The sequence below is a fragment of the Glandiceps talaboti genome, chromosome 22, assembly GCF_964340395.1.
Source record: "Glandiceps talaboti chromosome 22, keGlaTala1.1, whole genome shotgun sequence".
In the NCBI taxonomy this organism is placed as follows: Eukaryota; Metazoa; Hemichordata; class Enteropneusta; family Spengelidae; genus Glandiceps; species Glandiceps talaboti.
In genome coordinates, this window is record NC_135570.1 from 16009387 (window position 1) to 16022792 (window position 13406).

General features: G+C 35.6%; 2 protein-coding genes across 2 annotated transcripts; both read right to left on the reverse strand.

Annotated features, from left to right (window-relative positions):
- Window positions 1–4374: 4374 nt before the first annotated feature.
- On the reverse strand, window positions 4375–5241 carry LOC144452089 (THAP domain-containing protein 11-like). Its single transcript, XM_078143101.1, has one exon. The coding sequence runs from the start codon at window positions 5239–5241 to the stop codon at window positions 4375–4377; it is 867 nt and encodes a 288-aa protein (XP_077999227.1).
- Window positions 5242–11535: 6294 nt separating this feature from the next.
- On the reverse strand, window positions 11536–12285 carry LOC144452090 (uncharacterized). Its single transcript, XM_078143102.1, has one exon. The coding sequence runs from the start codon at window positions 12283–12285 to the stop codon at window positions 11536–11538; it is 750 nt and encodes a 249-aa protein (XP_077999228.1).
- Between the last annotated feature and the right edge of the window lie 1121 nt (window positions 12286–13406).

Genomic DNA, 13406 nt, shown 5'->3' on the forward strand with positions numbered 1-13406 from the left:
TATCTATCTATCTATCTATCTATCTGTCTGTCTGTCTGTCTGTCTGTCTGTCTGTCTGTCTGTCTATCTATCTATCTATCTATCTATCTATCTATCTATCTATCTATCTATCTATCTATCTATCTATCTATCAATCAATCAAGCAAGCAAGCAAGCAATCAAGCAAGCTATCTATCTATCTATCTACCTACTAGCATCTATGTATCAATCAATCAATCAATCAATCAATCTACTAGTATCTATCTATCAATCAATCAATCAATCAATCAATCAATCCATCTATCTACTAGTATCTATCTATCTATCAATCAATCAATCAATCAATCAATCAATCAATCTATCTATCTATCTATCTATCTATCTATCTATCTATCTATCTATCTATCTATCTATCTATCTATCTATCTATCTATCTATCTATCTACCTACCTACCTACCTACCTACCTACCTACCTACCTACCTACCTACCAACCTACCTACCTACCTACCTACCTACCTACCTACCTACCTACCTACCTACATGTCTATCTATTAGACCATTGGGAACTCAGGATCTCCATTAAAGCTTACAAGCATCATAGAGCCTCTGGGAAGCCACCCCCTGAAATGTTTAGTTATATTATCATACAAATAACAATGATTGATATTCATGCCAAAAACTTAGTCTTTGTTCCAGATAAAACAACAGAAAAGATATAATAATAGTTATTGTCAAACCAAGAACTTGACAACTAATTAATGAACTCAGTCTAATTACATGGATAGAATGTGGAAGAAAAATATGGAAAGAAATTTTTGAAAAAACGAGTATCATTTGTAAACATTAATGACATTTATCAATTTTGGAACTTTTTTGTTGTACTATATACCGTAGTCTAGATGCCATATAACAACAATGACCTTGTTCTTGAGTTGCCTTGGCTACGTTATTTATTATTTGGCCGACCCTATTTTTTTTATGTTTCTCAGTACATTTTCATGGCAAGGGGTCTGTCAGACAATTTCAAAAAAAAAAAAAAAAAAAAAATCTTCATGTTTTTTTGCTTCTCCTTTTCCTCCTCTATATCATATGTTCTTACCATTGGATTCCTGGTAACACGCCCTTTCCAAGCTTCTCTCAGTGACACAATTGGTATGTCCTCAGCCCCCCCCCCCCCCATTTGAATAACTTTATCATGAAAGAAATGCTTTGTTAATGAACAAGTAGAGTGTCACCATCATGACTGGTAGATGAAATCAACACTTACTTATTCTTGCCACAGAGGGTGCTTTTATGCAAAATGATAAGGATGGGTGAAAATAAAAATATTTTTTTATTTTGAGCTGGATATTTGGGTTAGTTGGGTAATAAGAAACAGAAAATAATTTTCGGTTCACACTTTTTGAAACTTAATCCCTGTACTGTGTTTGAGATAATGTATTGCTGGCTATAGCGCACGTTCAATTTGCAAAGTCTGTTCTTTTTTCTCAATTTTTTTCCTCGCTAGGATGATTTTTAAGTGATCATTAACTAAGTTTTTCAATGGAAATGAAATTTTGCAAAAAGGTGGTTCTTTCACACATCATGCAACACATTGTGGTCACCCAAGATTTCACTTACAGATTTGAAACTGTTGTCTTGAAAGCTTTAAAAGCTACATTGGTACACACAAAGATGTTCTGAGTCAAGCAGCCTTGTCTGTACATGCTGCGACCACCTGTGGAATGTTTTTACCAAGAACACCTAGTGATCTACTTTGTGTGTTTGTTTTCTTACACTTTGGTATTTTGCTGATAAAAAGACAATATTTCAATAACCTTGTTGTTTTGCAATATTTGCTCTTGTAAAGTATAAATTTAGAAAGAGATAACCAAAACTTGGCGATTATGATGTAAATTTATCTCATTTGCTAATAAAATAAAACCTCAAACTAGATTAGGTGAACTGAGACATTTACATGTACAAGACAACCCGCGCTCATTCACATGTCGATCGTCATTCATCAAACTTCACATTTTTACCGAAACATTACTTTGACATCAGAACAATAGATTTTTTCGGGGGACACGTAGTCAGTTCGGATGACCGATCAATTCAGATATTCGACATTTGGATAATTGATGTTTTACTGTAATTCAATTGACACTTTAAAACAAACCTCAAGACTCATATTTTCATGCAAGTCTATGACTAATAATTTCATTTTGAAATGAGTTGTCTACTTTTTTTCATCAGTTGTTTATATTTGTATCAGTGTCTTTTTTTGGCATAAATTGGATCCGTTTGATTTTTTTGGTCCCCCTTTATAGTATATTAACACCTCTGAACAATTTTAATTGGTATTTTGATGATTTATAAATTATTTTATTAAAAGATTACTGATTTTTTTTTTATTCTAGACATTCTAGTCATGTGTATAATCCTACAATAAACTGTTTACTGGTGATAAATAATTAGATGTCATCCCAATATTTTCTCTGTTCAACCAAGGAAAATACAAATCACCTAAGGGGGTCTTTGTAACTATGAGTTGATAGACAAGTAGTGACAATCCTACAGGTCATGACTATTTTTCCGGCTGGAGGAAGAAAAGTATTTATATCTTGGTATAATACTGACAAACTTGTCAACTTAAATTTGTTTAAACTATCACCATGGACTTCTTGTATATGAAATTAATAATTCATGGATATCAGTCTGATAAATTATGATATTATAAATACTTTTTGTATTTCATCTTACAAGCACCATTTCCTATGAATGCATTTTACATGTATTCAAATGTTCTTTTCAAATTTGTCTTTGACCCATTTTCTCATGCATTAAAAAAACAAACTTCTGAGACACCATCCGTCATCATAAACATTTTTAATTTAATATTTGAATTAACAGAACAGAATTAACATATTGAATAGTGAATACAATAGAAAGTTGCACATCACAGTGTAATAATACATATTTATATGTGTGGTTCTATATATGTAAGTGACACAGCACTGTATGTCACTAGTACATATTTATATGTGTGGTTCTATATATGTAAGTGACACAGCACTGTATGGCACTAGTAGCAATTTCAAGAACTAGTTTTAGATCGATTATGATTAAAATTTATCAGTGAAAAACAGTTGTTTCGCAGAGCTGGTTTAATACTTCAAACTCTTGGTCCATGACAAAAGAATGAATGATCCAATGTAATGATCTTTGCAGTTCTGTCGATAAAATAGTACTTAATATGCAAGAACCTGGGATTGATTCATGGGCCTTTAAGGAGAATGTCAGATTAGAACTGAATAGGTGTTGAAAGCTGTCTAGCAGAATGATAGGAAAGTTGATCCTGAAGACAATTCATACAGCTCCACTGATAAACTAGACTATTAAGTACATACACTAGTCTACAATTCTAAACTGGTACAGTATTACGTCCTAAAAACTTCATTACTAATACCAGTCTAGTCAAGATGGTTACAATAGGTGTTAAATTGTGGTGCTCCCCTATAGTGAACGAAGTGCAAAGGGTGCATGTCAGTAGTAATCCATCACAAACTGACACGCTGTTGTCATCACTCATTAATATTCATTTGATACAGAAACATTTTTAACCTTTCTAGATTCTAGGACTGCATTGATATGCAAATGTTGAACCAGGACTCCACCTCCAGTCTGTTCAAACTAAAATCATGTGGGGATGCAACAACGTCATCGTGTTTATATGAACGCGGTTGGGGGTAGCACAGAAATATGTGTTGGAACAACCATCTTGACTAGAGTGGTATTAGTAATGAAGTTTGTAATATGTAATACTGTACAAGTTTAGAATTCTAGACTATACATACACTGTCAAAGTTGTAGTATGGTGTTTTGTTATTGTTATAGAAATAGACTTCATAAATTTGTTTAAAACATCTAACTTTTTGAAGGTACTAAGGCCTAAGAAAAAAAACAAGTTTGGTTCTGGTTACCCAACCAAACCTAGTTTTTCACACCCGAGTCCTGAGTCCTAAATTATAAAATCATGAAAATTGTGAAGTCTCGGATGAAATAGTGGATACAGAAACTGATATCAATTTAATAAGACAATATAGAGCTGTTCTTCCAAACTGTAATGGCTGTACATCTGATAGGAAGAAACCAATAACACAGAGACCATATGGAAAACAACGGAAAACATAACTACCTGAACTAGACATTCACATATGAAATACATATTTCATATTATATACATATATTATATATAATAAAATAAAATACAAAAAAAAATACAAAATCTACCCCACCTATTCTGAAATTGAGCGTAATCGGAACCACACAATTTTTTTTGAAGCATACCCTAGACGATCTAACAACGAGGGTCAATGTCCTCTTATAAAATGGAAAAATCACAAATAAAATATCAAATGTTAAATGCTAGTCTCAATTCTGTCTTTGTAAGTTTATATTTCACATCAACCAGTTCATTCTCAAGTTCTTTTATTTTTGTCTCCATGTCTGTAATTATACTATTTTTCTTACGAATGATATTCAAAAGTTCTACGGGATTATTTGTCGGCAAACTGTACGAATGATCGTCATCGACAACCTGCATTAATGTACTGGGGCCGGCAATGGCCTCGGCGTTCTGCGATGGTTTCAATCCTTTAGCCAAAATATCACGATGGTTGATCACACGATTTACAGGTCTCGCTGAGCTTGTGCTGGCAAAGTTCTGCAATGACTCGACCCTTCGATGAATTGTCGTACTGCCACGAATATCAGTCACATTGCAAGGCCCAACTGAAATCGTATCGATAGCTATCGTTCCTTCGGTCACATCGCCCGTAGCAGTACTCGGACCGCGACCGGGGGCTATCGTTCCTTCGGTCACATCGCCCGTAGTAGCATGCGTACTTACATTTTCTACAAGTGATCTCTTTGCTTCATTCACATCATCACCAGACTCAGCCGTGCTAAAATTTTCAATGGATCTCTTTACTACACGACGTTTAGATTTACGAGTACCATTGTTTTTCGAGGAGAATTCAGTGGGAACATTAATCATGTACGTTTTCAACCCTCCTTCGAAATGAACACTACACACACGATGACCCGTCGTCGGCTGGAACTCACTACCATCGTCATCCACTCTTCCGATGTTTTTTAGCCATTTCTTTCGAAGTTCAGGCTCCTTCGGGAAAACATAATACTTCAGTTCCCGCTCTCTCTTGTTATTATTATAACAACCAGGCACACAACACGTATATCCACCTCTTTTCACTGGCATCGTAATACGGATTGTAGCTACTGAATATAGTAAACAATATGGCCGCTAACCACAATTCCCATGATGCAACACTCCGAAGCCCGAATTATTTATAAGAAATAAGTCTTCTGTACGCTCTTTCATCTACATACCTATTGTATCACACTTACACCAGGTTTAACTATTTTAACACTTTTACAACCACTTTCTTATTTTAGAAATAGTGCATATTGCATGCAGTGATTGAAACCCCCCCCCCCCCTCCTCCCTGTAAAATGCTCCCTCCCTTTACCAAAAACCAATCAGATTGCAAGAATTCAGCTTTACTCAAAACAAAAATAGGGATCTGGTAAGGCAGAGGTTGATTGTAAAATATTAAATACTAGTATACCAGGTTTATGATTGATTTGTATGCGTACAGGGTCAAATGTCCAAGCACAGGGGGCAGCGAGCATGTAACTGATTGATTGATCGATCGATCGGTTGATTTATTATTTGGTTGAATGATTGATCGATTGAATGATCAATTTTGTGGTGAAATATAACTTATTTTGTGTGTGATATTGATCAATTCACTCATTGAGTTTTAAAACTATCTCTTTTTCTTTCCCTGACTACTTTGCTCTCAGCTATATCTCAGACCACTAAAAGTCTGAGGCTCTTTTCTTTATTGATTAAATAAAGACGCCTTGTCCATTCTTCTCAACTTATCTAAATTAAAACAGTCCTAATCTTATAATTGGCGAGAGATCACTTACATTAACAGTTTGCTTTATCACTCATCTGCTGGATCACACTGGACAAACATTCAATCATGCATAAAACTAGTAAGAAAGAGTTCTCTTTTGGAGGGGTCTTTTGTATTGTTAGGGCATAGACCCTCCACGGTGGAGGGTCTATGGTTAGGGTGAGTGTGGGAGTGGGAGTTAGTTTGGGTGCAAAGCAAGTGGATTTTGGTTAGTTAGGGTGAGCCAAGGTTTTTTCTTTATACAATGTAGTTAAGATGAGGTGGGGGGTTGTTAGCTTAGGTGAGAAAGGGAGTTTTGGTTAATAGTTAGGGTGAGGGTGAGTGGGGAAGGGGTGGGTTTAGGTGAGCAAGCTAGAGGGGTATACCCCCCCCCCCCCCCACTTGCTCACCACAACTAACCAAAACCCACTCACTTTGGTTAGTTAGGGCAGATGAGAGGGGGTTTGCTTAGTTTGAATTGCTGATTTCTATTTTCACACATTGGGGTATTGGTAATTTAGTATACTTTACAAATTAATTAATTATTGAATTCGATAAATAGAAAATAAAATAGGATGCATTAATTATTATACTAACACCTAAATAATACAAACATTGCTAGTTTATATTAAAATTTCCATTTATTCATTTCAAAATCATCTCCAAAATATATTATTTGACAGCAAAGTGTAATCATGTGACACAAACATAGCATGAAGGAAGAACTTTATTATTAACACATGTACAAAGTTTAAGAGACTGAAAGAAGAGAATCAAGTGTACATATCATATTACATGTTTGAATCACATCTATATCATACAAACTTATATGCAGAGGTATTTCATAACTTTATACATAAAAATATATTTTGTGTACATCATTATATTATTAAATTTATTAAATCATACCAGTTATAGGTAGATAATGTATGTTAACATATTTAATATATCATTTCTATCATTGCATATAATACTCATAAAATACAGTATAGATAAAAGTATAAATATCATTGCATATAATTGGCTGATGTACATTGATGATGTATACAGTCATTGAAGCCATTGGCTAAAAGTTTCTCAATGTCATCCTTAATCAGGCCAAATAAAAAAAGTTGTTTGGTTCAGGTTACCCGACTCCACCTAGTTTTTCACACCGACCCCAAACTATTTTTTTTTTCGAGAGAAAAGATACAAAAATCACAAAAATTGTGAAGTCTTGCAAGAAATAGTGGATGCAGAAACAGACATCAATTGAAAAAGACAATATAAAACTGTCACCCAATCTGTAATGGCTATACATCTGATGAGCAGAAACCAATAACACACAGACCATATAGAAATCAACAGAAAACATAACTACCTGAACTAGACACTCACATATGAAAAAAGAATAAATTAAAATAATTAAAAAATAAAATAGCGTCAATGGCGTTGTAGCACAAGTGTACAGTTTTTAAAAAATGTTTACCCACATGCTGATCCACGTTTAGGTAAAGGTGTTCATTTGCTGAATAATAATCCAGTTGCCCATCCAACCCTGTTGTTATCTTTGCAATATACACGATCATTTGGCTGTTGCTATGGGTGTGGTCTTGTTGCTAGACACATTTACATACATTTTTTGAATGTTTATTCATTTGTCTATTAAACCCCGTTGTTATCTTTGCAATATACATGATCACTTAGCTGTTGCTATGGGCATGGTCTTGTTGCTAGGCACATTTACATACATTTCTTGATTTTTTATTCAATTGTCTATTAATCCCTGTTATCTTTGCAATATACGTGATAATTTCGCTGTTGCCATGGGCATGGTCTTGTTGCTAGGCATATTTGCTTACACTTTTTGAATGTTTACTCACCTATCAGATGTTGTTATTTAATCAAAATATACTGCCATTTGGTTGTTGCTAAGGGTGTGGTCATGGTTGCTAGGGCCAAGTGTAAATATCTTTCGGTGAAAATCTGCAGAATAACATTTCCAGAAACATCTTACCAAGTTTCAGTCTCATTGCCCAAGTACTTTTTGAGATACAAGTTTTTGACTAAAATTCACATTTGTACACCTAATTTGCATATCACCAATGAGATCATAATATGCTTAATATTTCTTCATCTATACACCTCCAGATGCATCCCCGTTAAATTTAAACCCAATCTGCTCAGTAGTTTTGGAATTGAAGATTTTTGACCAAAAAGACACATGTTTAGCCCCTAATTTGCATATCACTGATTGAATTGAATTGAATTGAAATTTATTCCACCAGAAGAGAAAAATATATACACAAACTCTGAAAGCAACGGATAAAACATTTCTGGTGAGGGCCATGGAAATAGTTCGTAGGAACTAATCAATGTCCATGGACCGTACATGTAGATAATAAATACAAATTTGGGCTGGTACGAGTTTCACAATAACAACAAAAATACAATTCTTAATAAATAAGGAGAAGTGTTGGTGGCAAAATTAAATGGAAGCTTATAAACGTAACGGAAAAAAATAGTAAAATAAGAACAGGTAACAAGCACAAGTTCTAATATACAGAAATAAAATTACAGTGGCAAATTGAAAGAGACAACAGATAAAGGTTATTCCCTCAGAAGATACTGCTTTAAGTTTTTCTTAAAATTATGTCTATTGTTTATCGTTCTTACAGACATGGGCACAGAGTTCCAGGTTTTAATAGATGCGTACTTGAAGTTGTGTTGACTAATTGAGAGGTTAACCTTAGGGATTGGAAAGTTACCACTGTTGTTAGCACTGGTTGGATAGCTATGGGACAACTGGTATGTGATGTAATGGTCAAGAGTGTGTGTAAAGCGGTTATGGTTTAGATCGTAGATGAACATGCAAGTCTGAAGTTTACAAAGTTTATAGATGTCAAGAATATTAAGTTGGTTAAAGAGAGGAGTAGAGTGTGCATGGTAGTCAGAGAAGGTTATGAGACGAACTATTTTCTTTTGTAGACGGTAAAGTGGGTCAAGGGCTGTTGGATAAGTGTTTCCCCAGATTTCAACACAATAACTAAGGTGGGGGAGAATTAGACTATTATAGAGGAGGATGAGGACAGATTTAGGAACATAGTGCCGAATGCGTGAAATTATGCCAACTTTCGGGCTGATTGTGTTCCTCACTTTTTCAATATGTGACTTCCAAGTAAGGGAGGGGTCGATTGCTACGCCTAGGTATGTGGCTGACAACACTCCCTTCACGGGTGTATTGCCAATACAAAGACGTCCTTCCAAATGGGTGGATTTTTGGGGCGTTTTTATGACCATATAGTTTGTTTTTTCGATGTTAATTGTAAGTTTGTTTGCATTGCACCAGAGGTTGACTTTGTCAAGAGGTTTACTGAGAAGAGAAAGGTTAATATGGGTGGATGTCATGTATTTGAAAAGATTAGTATCGTCAGCAAATAGTCGAATGTTGAAAGCATCAGTAGATTTGTTAATATCGTTAATATAAATCAAGAAAAGGATAGGTCCCAAGATAGATCCTTGCGGTACGCCACATTTGATCTGTCTTGGGTTTGAAGTGAAGCCGTTGATATTAACAACCTGTTGACGATTTTCCAGATAGCTTTGGAACCAGCGGAGAGGTACACCTCTGATTCCATAGTAAGAAAGTTTTTTGAGTAGAATTTGGTGGTCAATAGTATCAAAAGCCTTTTTAAGGTCAATAAAGATGCCAAATGTAATTAGACCGTTGTCCATTTTGTCTGTAATGTCTGAAACCAAATCAGCTAAAGCAAGTTTTGTACTATATTTTTTTCGAAATCCATATTGGGTATTTATAATAATATTAAATTTGTCGAGGAAAGTGGTTAGCTGGTCATGTACAATTGATTCGAAAACCTTACTGAGTATCGGTAGAATAGAAATGGGCCTATAGTTACTGGCTTCAAGCACTGAGCCTTTCTTGTAGATTGGTGATATTTTTGCAAATTTGAGTGGGTCTGGAAATATGCCTTCAGTGAGAGAACAGTTAATAATGTGGGTTAGTGGACGAGAAATGTAATGAACAGAATCAATGATGAGTTTAGGATGAATATGATCGTGTCCCATAGCTTTCCGGGGATCTAAGCGACTGATTTCCTTGGCAACATCGTTTTCATTAACTGGACGAAAAAAGATTGAATTGGGGTAATTGTCAGTAAGGTAACTATCAAAACTTTCGGGAGAATTTATATTTGCTGCAAGATTAGGTCCAATATTTGAAAAGAAGTCATTAAAAGTTTCAGCTATGTCACTGCTTTCTGTCAAGAGTACATCAGTATGGTCACAGGCTTTTATTTGTTTTGGGGATGACAAGTTTTTGCTATTTTTGTTTAAAATCTCGTTAATTGTTTTCCAAATTTTGTTTGTGTTTCCTGTATTGGACAGAAACTTAATGTGGTAATAGTGCCTTTTCGCTGATTTGAGAAGTTTTGTCAGTATGTTACGATATAATTTGTATTTGTTCCTGATATCGCTATTATTGGGTGATTTCTTTACTTTTGAGAATAATTTGTGTTTAGTCCTGGTCGAAATTAGCAAGCCCTTTGATAGCCATGGCTTGCGAAATCCAGAACCTTTAATGTTAAAGTGCTTAATTGGGGCGTGTTTCGAGGAAAGTTGATAGAATATATTACAGAAAGCAGTGTAAGCATTATTTGGGTCAGAGCAGTCAAAAACTGGTTGCCAGGAAATGTTGCCGAGATCAGACAGAAATGCCTCACAATTATACTTTGAAAAATCACATTTGAAGAAGGTTGAATTAGCGTTAAATACATACTCAAAATGATTGATTTTTGCGAAAACTGGGAAGTGGTCGGTGATATCAGTGTCAATACTCCCACAATCAATTAAATAATCTGTGATATTAGTTATTACGTGGTCAATAATTGTTTCTGTAGTGGTGGCGATTCTAGTTGGGGTGTTGATTGTCTGTACAAAATTATAACTATTTAAGAGGGCATTATACTCAGTATTTATGGAGGAATTCTGGTTGACGTCTATGTTGAAGTCTCCTAAAATTATACAATTCTTATTCCTTGAAGACATGTAGTCCAGGCAGTTTTCCAAGCTCGTAAAAAATTCATGCACTGAGGTATTAGGCCTCCTGTATATTACGCCAACTACCAATTTCTTTTTGTCTATATACATCTCTACAAATACTGATTCGGAGTGTGCAATTTGAAAGGTGTTAATTTGGGAGAATGACAATGAACTGTGAATATATAAAGCTGCTCCTCCACCTTGGGAATGCTCACGATTGCAGGTGATAATTTTGTAAGACGGGAGATTGAATAATGAGCATTCAGTATTATTATGTAACCACGTCTCAGTTAACGCAATGACAGGGAAATTGGTCTGTAGACTATTTAAGAATGAAACTAACTCATCAAAATGTTTTCCTAGCGATCTGATATTCAAGTGAAAAGTAGAAAAAAATTGCCTGTTTACATTTGTAGAGGTTAAAGAAGTTGTACCTGAGTTAAATTGTTCCAGTGAATATGCTTTACAGTTGTAATTTACAGTTGATGGTTGAGTGTCAATAGAAACCATTATTTACAGAAGTCTATTTATGGTATCTACAAATATACAAGTTAATGAGCATACTGCAGACGTTCAATGTCGTTCACTGATGTTATCCTGATTGCTCTACTTTCTTCGTTCTTTCTCACCAATATGTTGCCGTTCATGGTCCAAATAAATTTCCATTGTAGAGACTTCTTCTTTTCGTTTGCTTTGTAGAAAAGTTGTTTGTTGGCGGGGCTCAGGTTCTCGTTGATATATATTCTGGTATCAGTGTGGTTGTCAATGTTCATGTCTCTTGTAGATTTGTTCTTGATGTGTTTTCGGGCAGAATATATGTTATTCCGGATGGTTCTTCTGGTAAACTTGACGATTATTGGAGCTGGTCTTGGGTGTGGGTGTGCATGTGTTCTGGACGGTAAACGGTGACTGATGTCAATGTCGCTCGTTGAGATGTGGATGCCGGCTGAATTGGCGACTTTTACAACCAGAGAGTCGGTATCTTCGTCAGGCTGCTCTGGGACACCGTGTATTTCTAAGTTGTTTCGCCTTGTGTACTGTTGTAGATCCCTCAGTTCTTGTTGTGTTGTGGTTAAGTTGTCGTTTATGGACACTAGTTGTTCTTTCAAGCTTTTGTTTTCTGCCTCAATGTTTTCCATTCGTTCCTTGTACATATCAAAGAAAGTACTAATATATTCGACGGATGCCTGTAGGTCATTAAGCTTCCTTTCTACGGTTGGTATTTTTTCAATCTTGTCACTCAGTGATGCTAGCGTTGACAAGATCTGGGAAAACTGGCTTTGTTCTTCTCGGTCGGCCATCTTGTCTTTGTCTTGGTGCTTACTTGAACTTGAAGTTGGAGCTGGGAACCGCTTCGCCTCACATTTCTTGCAAAGGTCAAGGCTCCTTGGCAAAGACGTACTCCTCGTGACTGACCACAATCATTACATTTCATCTTGCTGTACTTTGGGATGATTTACTGGGCTTACAATGGTAATTTTAGCGATTTTATACGGAGCGTTTTTCAAAAGCTGTTACTACCCATACGCCCATTGTCTCTCATCATGTGATCATGCGATCATCATGTCGTTAACAATTCTTAATCTAAACACCCTTAAGAATGTTCCCACCAAATTTCAGACTGATCTGCCTAGCAGTTTTTGTTGAGTTTTTTGACCCAAATCACACACTGGTGGTAAGATCATTTTGATTTGAACAATTTCTCAACTAGACACCAGAAGTAACATGACCACCAAATATCAAAGCAATCCATCCGGCAGTTTTTGACTTTAAGTTGTTTACACACACACACACACACACACACACACACACACACACATGCACATACGCACACACACACACACACGCACACATCCACACAGACAGACAGACAGACAGACACTTTGCCATGCCTATAGCACTACTGAACCTTATCAGTTCAGTTGTGCTAAAAATCTACCTACCGCATCTATTTTGAAATTGAGCGTAATCGGAGCCACACAATTTTTTTTACATCTCATAGTAATATCCATCTTTTCTGTTGTGTCATCAAAATTGACAATTGTTAATGACTTTGGATACAAAATATGGGAGTTGTATATATGTTGTAGCTACCATAGTTATCATATCCCTGAGATATATAGTCCATGTCCCCACCCAATCTGATTAAAATCTGATGTGGTGAAAGCGGCTAAATGCTGGATTTACCTCTATTTCCATCATTTGTGTCGTTTTTTTTTCTGTTCCAAGTGATCGCTGCCTTCCTACTTGAAGACAGCAATCACTCAGAACAAAAACAAATAACACAAAATGATGGAAATAGAGGTAAATACAGCATTTAGCCGTTTTCACCACATCGGATTTTAATCAGATTGGTCCCCACCCAACCTGTCAATTTTAACTAGGTGACCATGGAACCAATTGCTTTTCCCTCTGTATATTG

Excerpts from the sequence above, each read along its gene's own strand:
- LOC144452089 (XM_078143101.1), bottom strand. The coding sequence starts at position 5,241 with ATGCCAGTGAAAAGAGGTGGATATACGTGTTGTGTGCCTGGTTGTTAT.
- LOC144452090 (XM_078143102.1), bottom strand. The coding sequence starts at position 12,285 with ATGGCCGACCGAGAAGAACAAAGCCAGTTTTCCCAGATCTTGTCAACG.